A 12389-nucleotide genomic window follows, 5' to 3' on the forward strand; every position below is an offset into this window, starting at 1 on the left:
TCAAAAGAGTTCGGAACTGTCAAGCAAATTCCTATTGAGGTGGTCCCATAGCATCAAACTATTAATTAGCATGAGACTGGTAATCTCACTCTAGGAGGTGAGGAAAATCCAATTTTTTAATTTGTTCATGGGATATGGGTGTCACTGGCTAGGCCAGCATTTATTGCCCATGAACTAAGAGGGCATTTAACAGTCAACCACATTACTATGGGTCTGGAATCACATTACCCAGACCAGATAAGGATGACAGATTTCCTTCCTTAAAGGATATTAGTAAACCAGATGGGTTTTTACAACAAACATCAATGGTTTCACAATCATCATTAGACAAGCATTTTAACTGTAAATTCTAATTTCATCATCTACCATGGTGGGATTTGAACCCATGCCCCCAGAGCACTAGTATAGACCTCTGCATTACTAGCCCACTGACATCACCATTACACCACTGCCTCCCCCCAAATGCAAATACCATACTGATGGATTAGGGCATGGAGGTTGGAGATGAGGCAAATTGCTCAAACAGTATAGCAGATTTATTGTGTTGGCTGGTTGTGTGACAGCTAACCAGGGAGAACATGCTGTTAATACTGGGCCCCCAACGTTACTTCTTGGGGTACTAGCATACATGCACTAATGCATTCCTCTGAAATCCCTCTATCCAACATTTTGGCAGAGGTGTTGACCATTTAAAACGTGGTTAAACATCTCTGTTAAATTCGTGGAGTGAGAAATTTTGGATGAATGCATGAAGGGATTACATACTATTATGCAGTGATATATTTCAGCACCAGGATGCCAGAAAATAAGAAATATTCCAGTGTCCATCCAATACCTCCCCATCCGCCTATTCAATTCCAGTCATCTGGTTTCTATGGCAACCATGTCTCAGCTCTGATTGGCCTCTGCAATGTTGATCTTGTGGTTACTCGGGACAAATCAAAAGCAACATCAAGTACACTACCATCTTTCTCCATGTCCTGTACCATTTTGTAGGGGCTGCTGCAGCCTTGCCTGGTCAGTGGTCTGCTTTCCAAGTGTCCAACCCAAACATGCTCCTTCAATTTGTAGGCATCAGCCATCTTATCTGTAGGCTCTCTCCTCTTTCCCACTTCCTTTTCTCTGCACTCCCCTGTCCCAGTCTCCTTTCTAACCCAGCCTCAGCATTGAATTCCTATTTTCCAGCACTGGATTTCTACATAGTGCCAGAGACCCTGCCCATTAGCTTAAAAGTCGGGGCGTGCCTGCCTCGGCTGGGCCTGGAAGCCACATGGTGATTTTACGTGGCCCAGGCCCTCAATTGGCCTCAAGCAGGACTTCTGCCCCTCTGAGGCAGAAAGTCCCGCCTCCAAGAGCTGCCGGCCAATTAGCAGGCTGGCAGCTCTACAGTCCCAACAGCGCCACTGGGAGTGGTGGCCACTGTTGGGACTGCAGCCAGCCCTGAACAGCATCATGATGCTGGCCCTGAGAAAGTTAAGTGGGGTTTTAGGCCTCCCTGGGGACAATCGGCAGGGCCCGGGCAAATGGGATGGGGGTCGTTCAGGAGGGAGGTGGCAGGTGCTCCATGGGGGGAGGGGTGGCATGTGCTGCTGGGAACCCCGCTGTGGGGCACAGGGTGCCTGATCATGAGGGCCACCACTCCCTGGCCCGCCAGGACGCCGACTGGTATTACCGGGTAGCCTCCTGAGATGCTGAACTTCCCGGCTGTCACTGGTAAAATACCAGCGGTGGTGTGAGAAGGCCCTTAAATAGCAAGTAATCGAGCACTTAAGGACCTCAACTGGCCTGGGGTGGGCAGGCCGCAAAGGCGGGTAGATGATGTGAAGGGCACCCCCTCCTCCTTCTCAATTTTACAAACCCGCTCCCCTCCCTCTCCCGATACACCCCCCTCCCCCCCACCCCTGCCTCCAGCCTGCTCCCGGGGTTGGGGAGTGGGGGCGTAAAATTCTTGCCCAAGTTTCAAAATAGGAAGTTGGGGTAAAGAACCAAAGGAGAAAGAGTGAGAGACATTTGATAGTGAGGGAAAATGTATGAGCGTTCTAGAGAGAGAGGAAGACAAAAAACAAAATGGAATACAAACAGAAAGGCAGAAAGAAAAAGACAAGTACAGGGAAGGAGAGAAAGAAAATAATCTGTGGGTATTGCCATGGGAGGTCAACCAATAAATAAATAAATGAAATTCACTTAATTATAAAGTTGTTGTTGTAGCCATAGCCCCAAAGGACCATCGGCATCTCTCCCCATTACAGAGAGATAGTTGGTGATGTTTAGCTTGAAGGTCACCACACCTCAAGTATGAGGAGGGAGGTCTCCATTAACTACCGCAGCCAGTACAGGGAGTGAAGCCACGCTGTCAGCATCTTTCTGCATCACACTCTAGCTGTCTAACCAGCTGAGCTAACCGACCCCCACTTAAAATGTTGAAACAACCTTAAACACTGTAAGCAATAGAATCTACCAGCAAGCAACAATGATTTGAGAAAAGAAGGAACAGTTCTGCTGAGTGTAATATTGGTCTGGGTTTTCATTGTGGGCTTCAGGCTCAAATGTGGGTCAGAAGCCCACACTGTGTGAGAAACAGTCACTCATTGCGATTTTCCTTGGATCGGCCAATTAATGGCCAGAGGGTGGGCTTGCCGTCTAATTGAGGATGGTGTTCTTGAAGCTGCAGGGCCAATCAGAGGCTTTCCAGTTTGAAAGCAGCAGCAAAATGCCATGGCAGGTTAGAGAGGGAGAGTGTGCTTCAAAATGGAGGTGCCCTCTCTCAAACCTTTTTAAACTTAAAATTAAAAAATCGCCTTCGCAGTCGGGGCACCCCTGTGTGGGGGCTGGGGTAGAATCCCTCTACAGGGCGGCTTGCGGCTGCTACTATACCCAGGCAGGCAGGGAGGGCCTCTAAGCCTGCCTGGAGTGCTGGCCCCTGGTCGGCAGCTGGGAGGCTGCCTCCAGGCAGCTAAACAGGCCCCAACCACCTCTAGGAACCTGGAAAATCCCAGTTGGCCTCCTTCAACTGTCATTAACGAGCTTATGGAGCAACTTGCCGTGTGTGGGCGGGATAGCCCTGCCACCAACACCACCCCCCCTCCCCCCATCCCCCCCATTCCTCCCCCCACTCTTCAATCCTGCCTCCAGGAAAATAGCCCAGGGGTGGCATAGAGCCGGGGAACCTGCTCGCAGTCCTGCCTCCACTCCTGGTCCCGAAGGGGCTCAAAATGCAGCCCCATCTTCTCGGACACATTGGGGGCAATTTTAACCTAACCTGTCGGTCGGGAAACTGACAAGAGTGGGTACAATGTTGGTTTTATACCCCATCTGACTTCACTGTCCACTGAAGCCAACAGGTAATATTTGCATGGGCGTAAAATCTGCGTTCCACCTGATCCCACGTGTTTCCCACCTTCCGAGTTTGGTAAAAATTGCCCTCAATTGTATCGGCTTTTTGTGCAATTGTGCAGTAAAACAAGATGAAAGCATTCCTTACGTCTTTCTTTTCTTCTTCCTCGTCCTCTAGAGTTAGAGCCGCTAGCTGTTGTGCTCTCTGTTCCATCAGATTCACATATCTAATAGGATTAGACAGTGCCTCAATCACATCTGTAAGGAGAAAAGGAACAGAGCTTGATGAAAATTTGCAAGCATTCTATAAGTCTGTAGATCATACTTTCAGTGGGAGGTTGGGGGGTGGGGGAGCAGGGTGAGTGTTTAATTAATTTAAATTGTGCAAAAAGACTGTTAAATCACCCCAGAATTTTTCCTTCAAACGCTTGCATATTAATTGTAATTGAAGAGTAGATATGATTAGTTTGACCAGCAAAACTGTTCTTGGATTTGCTCTTTCATTGTTTACCATTGGCCTCAGTTTTGCTTGCCACTGAAAACAGCTCATTTTTACCTGCAAAGGTATCAGGAACGTAATCTTTAACTTCTATGTATACAAAGAGTGCAGGAAGCATCAGGGGCTGATTCCTTTCATTCCTTAGACAGATATAGTGATAACCTAAAAAACAGCAGAGAGCAACATTACAGAGAGAAGATGGCAAACGGCAATAAAACAAAACCTCACAAACATTTGTGCAAACTGTTTACGCAACAGGTTGTGCTTACCTGGCCGAATAGCTTGTACAGGCAATATTCGATGGCCTATAAATTTGCCTCCTTCTTCATAGACAGATATCCGTAACGAAGACAAAGATGGTAGCACAACCTGAAAATTAGATGTGTTTCCATTAAAAAAACACATTTCCAATAATTCAACAATATCTTTAAACAAGCTTTCAAAAGCATATTGTAAATTATTAAGTGTCCTGCATTTTCAAAATATGTTCTGATTAATCTGCTTTTTTTTTCTATCAGTACTCAAAATTAGTAGATTTACAAAACAGCTTTAGGCATCTGGGCGTTGGCATATTGACACAATACTTATTTCTTCATCTTCAGTCAGCGAAAACCTCATTTTCTTCAACTTGTTTCTACCTCCAAAATGAACTTTCTCCAGAAGAAAACAGCGAAGTGAAAGAAATTAAACCTACTTTTTTAGGCGAAGCATGGCTAGAGAAGTTAGTAGATCTTGTCCTATGATGAGAGGCTGAGTAAATTGGGCCTATATTCTCTGGAGTTTAGAAGAATGAGAGGCGATCTAATTGAAACAGTTAAGATTTTGAACGGGCTGTGTAGGGTAGACACTGAGAGATTGTTTTCACTGGTCGAGGAATCTAAAACATGGGGACACAGTCTCAGGATAAGGGGCCAATCATTTAGGACTGAGATGAGGAAAAATTACTTACTCAAAGCGTTGTAAATCTTTGGAATTCTCTATTCCAGAGGGTTGTGGATGCTTCATAGTTGAATATATTTAAGGCTGAGATAGACAGATTTTTGGTCTCTCAGGGAATCAAGGGATATGGCCAGTGGGCGGGAAAGTGGAGTTGAAGTCTAAGATCAGCCATGATCGTTTTGAATGGTGGAGCAGGCTCGATGGGCCATATGGTCTACTTCTGCTCCTATTTCTTGTGTTCATAAGTCAGTTTAGATTAAAAAGGCCAAACTATTAACTATTTTAAAAAGAACTGGACATTTAGAACAAAAAAAAGAATGAAGGAATAGGAATGACAATTGAAGTGCTTTTGTTACTTTTGTGGTTTCTGTGTTTTCATTTGTTGGGGCTAACACCACAGTAATTAAAGCTATTCTTGATTTTATTTTTATTCTTGCATGGGTGTGAGCATTTGTTGCCCATCCCTAATTGCCCTTGAGAAGGTGGTGGTGAGCCACGTTCTTGAACCGCTGCAGTCCATCTGATATAGGTACACTCATAGTGCTGTTTGGAAGGGAGTTCCAGGGTTTTGACCCAACAACAATGAAGGAACTGCGATATAGCTGCAAGTCAGGATTGTCTGTGACTTGGAGGGCAACTAGCAGGCAGTGGTGTCCCCATGTGTCTGTTGCCCTTGCCCTTGTTTGACGAGTTTTATTATTGTAATATTCTTTAGTCAATCAGTTGCACTCATATGACTCTCAAATAGCCTAGATGGCACAATGGCTCCATTCCAAAGGAATTAACAAAGGAACCAAACTTTACTTAGAGACGCTAAACTATCTTCTAAATGTCCCAACTACTTTACAACACAAGGACTATTTCTGAAGACCAGGCAGTAATTTCGGCAAACAGGTCAGCAAACTTCTGGAGGTGAAGGTCCCAAAATCACAACAAATCAACAAATTAAATAAAACAGGGCGGGAAGGTATCTTCAAATTCTGTCCAAAATAAGAACAGGAGGAGGCCATTCAGCAACCCCCCCCCCACCCCCCCCCGTGCCTGTTCCGTCATTCAATGGCTAATCTGTGACCTAACTCCATTTACCTGCCTTTGCCCCATTTCCTTTAATGCTTTTCGTTAACACAAATCTATGAATCTCAGTTTTAAAATTAACAACTGATCTCGCATCAATTACCGTTTGCAGAAGAGAGATCCAAACTTCTACCACCCTTTGCATGAAGAAGTGTTTCCTAATTTCACTCCTGCAAGGTCTGACTCTAATTTTTAGACTATGCCTCCTAGTCCTAGACTTCCCAACTAGCGGAAATAGTTTCTCTTCATCTACCCTATCAGTTCCCCTTCTTTTGGGCCTCCTTATCTCGAGAGACAATGGATACGCGCCTGGAGGTGGTCAGTGGTTTGTGAAGCAGCGCCTGGAGTGGCTATAAAGGCCAATTCTGGAGTGACAGGCTCTTCCACAGGTGCTGCAGAGAAATTTGTTTGTTGGGGCTGTTGCACAGTTGGCTCTCCCCTTGCGCCTCTGTCTTTTTTCCTGCCAACTACTAAGTCTCTTCGACTCGCCACAATTTAGCCCTGTCTTTATGGCTGCCCGCCAGCTCTGGCGAATGCTGGCAACTGACTCCCACGACTTGTGATCAATGTCACACGATTTCATGTCGCGTTTGCAGACGTCTTTATAACGGAGACATGGACGGCCGGTGGGTCTGATACCAGTGGCGAGCTCGCTGTACAATGTGTCTTTGGGGATCCTGCCATCTTCCATGCGGCTCACATTTTCAGTTCCCCTTAATGTCTTGAAAACTTCAATCAAATTGCTGCTTAACCTTCTGAATTCCAGGGAATACAAGCCTAGTTTGTTTAATCTCTCCTTGCAGCTTAACCCTTGAGGTCCAGGTATCATTCTGGTAAATGGCCAACATATCCTTCCTAAGGTGTGGTGCCCAGGTCTGCCCACAGTACTCCAGGTGTGGTCTAAATGGACACCAACTCAGCAGAACAATGTCGGGAGGCCCAAACCATTTTCAAAGTTCAAGCCTCATGTGAATAATCAAGCGGGTGGCAAGTGAGGCTGAGGGGGAGCTGATCCTCGAGGGGACACGCTGGCAGTGGCCATAGTCAGTTTTTGTGGAGCCAGGAGGAGTACTCTGGAAAATACTTTCTTGAAGAAGTCTAACATAGTGTTGGGAGGTTCAGGCTCAATTTGGAGTTTTTGGCTGGAGTTTGAATGACTCAGTTAGGCTTTGCTAATATTTTCTTTCTACAAATGCCTTAATACTTCCCAATTGCCTTTGTTCATCCTGATTAATTCCTCTTCATTTTGGGTCCAGAATGTAGGACTACCCTTCAGAATCTTGTGACACCATCACATTTTGGAGGTGGGGATTGGGCTGCTGTGCATCACATATCATGGTTTTATTTTTAAACGACTGGTAGCAGGTCTAGCCATTTACAGAACATACCAGGACTTGCTGTTTGCTCCCACTTCTCTACTGATGGACAAATCCACCAGCCGGAAAGGCAACTGAATACTATCGAGACAACATAAACAGAGAACTTTTGTACTTTATCTGAGGCAAATAAATAATGACAAGAGATTCTTTGTTCCTGCAATTTATTTCAGTCAAGACAGGTATGTTACGAGTTTTACTTTCCCTGTCATCTCTCTCACTGGAGAATTTGGTTTGGTTTTTGGTCTGAATGTGCAGGCCTGGGTTTCGATGTCTCTGGACTTTATTGCGTTCTTACTAAACCTGATCAGCAATCATACACATTGCCACTTTACCGCACCCCCCCCCCCCCCCCCCCACCGCATCCCCTACGCTCCTCGACAAATGAATGATGGGGCCATATCTTTATTATACAGCTGAGGAGAAGACTGACGGGGAAGATTGAGGCAGGCAGTTAGTGAAGGTCTCCCACCTGTCTCCCCTGACTGCTTCCATATCTGCCCCTTGCTCACTTTCCCATCCCTATTATATGTCAGCACTGGTGTTTGTTCACCCAAAAAGAGTGCCTCCCGGCCATTCCCATCCAGATTGTTTCTCGGCCTGCCAGTTTGCCCGTTTGATTGCCTGCCTTAAGGGTATAGAGGGATATGGAATAAATTGGGGAAATGCAGTTGAGGTACAGATCAGACATCTTTTAATTGAATGACAGAACAAGCTTGAGGGGCTGAATGGCTTGCTCCTCTACCTATGATCAGTCTAATATTGATGTGGATAACATTAAGAGTGCATTACCAGCAGCTCAGTGGACTCAGTCTCCATGAATGTAGCAAGGTATACACCTAGGAAACTTGTTCTTTTCGGATTGCAGACCCAACTTTTGCCAATTATTAATTAATTTAATACAGATGGACATGTGCAAAGGTTGAGCCTGATTGAGACTGTGGACAGGATTTTCCGCTATATTCACACAGCTGGGGCGGCACAGTGGCGCAGTGGTTAGCACCGCAGCCTCACAGCTCCAGCGACCCGGGTTCAATTCTGGGTACTGCCTGTGTGGAGTTTGCAAGTTCTCCCTGTGTCTGCGTGGGTTTCCTCCGGGTGCTCCGGTTTCCTCCCACATGCCAAAGACTTGCAGGTTGATAGGTTAATTGGCCATTATAAATTGCCCCTAGTATAGGTAGGTGGTAGGGAAATATAGGGACAGGTGGGGATGTGGTAGGAATATGGGATTAGTGGAGGATTAGTATAAAGGGGTGGTTGATGGTCGGCACAGACTCGGTGGGCCGAAGGGCCTGTTTCAGTGCTGTATCTCTCTACTCTACTTTAGTCGTGCTAATGAAGCATGCAGGAGCAATGGGTTGGGATCCATTGCACATTACACGTGTAAGTGATTGCTCAGCTTCTCTTCCAGCAGATACATTAAAATACCCATTAAAGAATTTAGATGCCACAGCTGTTAGTGAAGTGATGCAGGAATGATCAGTGAACAATTCCACAGTGGCAAGTTCTTCTGACAACTGTATCAGGGGCGCCAACATAATTTTCATTTGGGGAGGCTACTTGGCCCTTTAAGCTGCTGCAGACATTTTCCATCCCCCACAGTACTAAGCTCCAAAGCATGGGCAGCAAGATCAGTGGGAATCCAACAAAAATATGATAACATGCAGAAATTTTGCCTGCGCTATCGCACTCCCTTTGGTCACAGGAGTGGCAAGGAAAATCCAAATCTTGTGTCGCTGATAGATTCATATATTCCAACAGTCAGAACCATTTTTCAACCAACAACAACTTGCATTTATATAGCACCTTTAACGTAGTAACATGTCTCAAGGTGCTTCACAGGAGAATCATCAGACAAAATTTGACACCAAGCCATATGAGGAGATACTAGGACAGATGGCAAAAAGCTTGATCAAAGAGACAGGTTTTAAGGAGTGTCTTAAAGGAGGAGAGACCAGCAGAGAGGTTTAGAGAGGGATTTTCAGAGCTTGGGACCTTGGTGACTGAATGCACGGCCATCAATGGTGGAGCGATTAAAATAGGGGATGCGCAAGAGGCCAGAATTGGAGGAGCACAGAGTTCTTGGAGGGTTGTAAGGCTGGAGGAGGCGAGGGATTTGAAAACAAGGATGAAAATTTTAAAATTGAGGCATCGGTTGACCAGCGTAGGTCAGCGAGCACAGGGGTGACAGGTAAACAGTAAATGGGACTTGGTGTGAGATAAGATATGTGCAGCAGAGTTTTGGATGAGCTCAGGTTTATTGATGGCAGAAAATGAGAGGCCAGGACAGTGTTGGAAAAAGGGAATTGCTGACGTGTGTGCAGGAATTTATTGAGGTTGAATCAGCTGGATGTATGCAGACTGCTGTTCATCAGTCTGAAATAAACGCCTGCACATCTCATGCACAAATGAATGTGAATCAAATGAAGCGGACAACTCTGAACTAATTTAAAAAGTGCTCAATGCCTTTCATGCCTGGGAGAACAAAGAGGACGCAAAAGTTAGAAATAAAGACAGAACAGGCTAGAAATACTCAACAGATCAGACAGCATCTGTGGAGAGAGTTCTGCTACGAGATCATCGATCTGAAACCTTGACTCTGTTTATCTCTCTGCCTTGTGTCTCAGGGTTACAAGGAAGAAAAATACGTTTAACTGGTGTTAAATAAAATATTGTTCTGCTGCATTGTCTCAAAAATTAAAGGACAAACCTTTTTAAACACAATAGGATCATCTTCCCAGACTGGATTCACCGCATTGTTTTGTGAAGTTTTCGTTTTGAAAGCTTTTCGTCTCGTGTCCACCGGGAGACCAAACATGTCTATCTCCACATAAGTCCCAACTTTTTTGTCCGAAAGAAATTGACCCGAGAGTACCTGACGGAAACAACAAAACTATATCTTAATACAGATCGAACATTTGATATCTTGAGCAAGGTTGGAATGGCTATTGATCACTGAACTCAGCTACGTTCCAGCTACCTCAGTTAAGCTAAACACTGCAACCATGAGAATCAGAGATGCCTGTACAGATACATGACTGCTCGCTGCAAGAGCTTTGTCTGAGAAGATCACCGTTTCATCTGTATCTTCACTTCTGTTACCCAGAGAATCAATGATGAGAAAAAAAAAGACTTGCAGTCATATAGCACCTATCATGAGACATCCCAAAGCACTTTACAGCCAATGAAGTATCTTCGAAATGTAGGCACTCTTGTAATGAGGAAAATGCAGCACGATCCCACAAACATCAATGTGACAAAATGCCCAGTTAGTATATCTTAGTGGTGTTTGTTGAAGGATAAATATTGGCCAAGTCACTGGGGAGGATACCCCTACTCTTCTTCAGATCTTTTATATCCACCAGTGAGGGCAAATGGGGCCTCCGTTTAACATCTGAATGACTGCTCCTCTGACAATACAGCACTCCCTCAGTACTGCACTTGAGCGTCAGCCTCAATTATGGGCTTAAGCCTTTAAAATGGGACTTGCACTCACAACTTCCTGACTCTGAAGTAAGAGCACTACTACTGAGTCACAGCTGACACAGGACCAGATACTGTTCAGGGACAGATAGGAAAGAAAACTATTATCACTCAACTGAAAGAGTTATTCCGGGGAAGGCTATAATTGTGACTTAAACAGAGTCACCAGGTGATCCAGTTGCATAGTTATCTCAGCACAAATCAGTACAATTGATCATTAATATTTAGCTGACAATTGTAAAACATTAAACTCACTGCATCTGATGTGCCATGGATGTGGTCCAGCAGATGCATCTTCCATGCTGTGCTTTGAAATTGTCTGTTGCTTCTCACCTATCATATTTCTGATCTTCAGAGTTGCAAAACTTACCCAATATTCAACATGCCATGTGCAATACAATGCATGAGAAAGCTACGGCCAAAATCTTCTCAAAGCAGCTATCCCTCCATTACCACAACTTGGCCAGAGGTGTGACAGAAATCATGTTTTTGCATGTAAATTTCAGGCCTTTATTTTTTTCCCTCATAGCCTTCGGGGTTGAAATTGGTCTTTGGCAAATTGGCAGCCTAATCTGCCACCCCATTTTCATTAATTGGACAAGGTGGTAGATTGGAGAAGCTGGGGTTGTTCTTCCTCGAGAAGAGAAGATTGAGAGGAGATTTGATAGAAGTGTTCAAAATCATGAGGGGTCGAGACAGAGTAGATAGAGAGAAACTGTTCCCACTGGGGGAAGGGTCAAAGAACCAGAGGTCATCGATTTAAGGTGATTGGCAAAGGAACCAAAGGCTCAGGAAAAACTTTTTGACGCAGGAGTGGCTATGATCTGGAATGCACTGCCCGATAGTGTGGTGGAGTCAGATTCAAGTGTGACTTTCAAAAGGGAATTGAATAAACACCTGAAAGGAAAAAAATTTGCAGGGTTATGGAGAAAGAGCGGGGCAGTGGGACTAGCTGACTAGCAGTTGCAGAGAGTTCGATGGGCTGAATGGCCTCCTTCTTTGTTGTAACCAATCTATGGGTGGAATCTTATGAGAGTCACGGTGTTCCCGATGACAGGACCGGAAGTTGTCGCAACTTCCGCTCCCGCCACAAATCCCGTTTCCCGTGCGATTTTGTATTTAAATTAGCCATGCGGCAATGGGCACGGGGAACACGTGGGATCAAGCGTCCGCTGTGGCCTTTCATTGGTGGAACCCACTGTCACTGCCCCAAGCACCATGATCGCCACAGATATAAAACATTCTGTGCTTGTAGCCTCAAGGAGCAGCAGCCTTCCTTTCATGTAGGTATCTGCAGACTAATTTCAATTGAAGCTTTTACTTAAATCAAAATGTTTTTGCTTCCCTTATTTTGTGAGTCACCACCAACTTCACATCATTTATTTTACCTGCAGCCAAAGTGAATGACATGACAGCCAGTACCCTCGCTCTACCCTTCAACTCCCTGACGTTGACAGCACTCGTCCCTCCCTTTAGGTCTTTGCCATATATCCTCACACAGTACTGATCTAATCCATCCACCACCTCTACATCCAACAAAATACATCTTCAATATCAACATCAACTATTCAACTACCTGGACGCTCCACTCCGCCCTCCCCTGCTCCTCCATGCACCCAATCAACCCCACCCGTCCCTACCCGACTACCCTCCCCTGCTCCTCCATGTAGCCCCGCCCACACCAT

General features: G+C 45.3%; 1 protein-coding gene across 8 annotated transcripts in view; it reads right to left on the bottom strand.

Annotated features, from left to right (window-relative positions):
• Window positions 1–12389, bottom strand: part of plcb1 (phospholipase C beta 1) — a 751229-nt gene that overhangs the window by 110698 nt on the left and 628142 nt on the right. For all 8 annotated transcript variants that reach the window (XM_068044354.1, XM_068044355.1, XM_068044358.1 and 5 more), the window contains 4 exons: window positions 9932–10096; window positions 4102–4201; window positions 3890–3994; window positions 3482–3591 (listed from right to left, as the gene is read on the bottom strand). In XM_068044354.1, the coding sequence (XP_067900455.1) occupies window positions 3482–3591; window positions 3890–3994; window positions 4102–4201; window positions 9932–10096 (480 nt within the window). The remainder of the gene's footprint in view (window positions 1–3481; window positions 3592–3889; window positions 3995–4101; window positions 4202–9931; window positions 10097–12389) is intronic.

This window comes from Heterodontus francisci, chromosome 13 (assembly GCF_036365525.1).
Source record: "Heterodontus francisci isolate sHetFra1 chromosome 13, sHetFra1.hap1, whole genome shotgun sequence".
NCBI lineage: Eukaryota > Metazoa > Chordata > Chondrichthyes > Heterodontiformes > Heterodontidae > Heterodontus > Heterodontus francisci.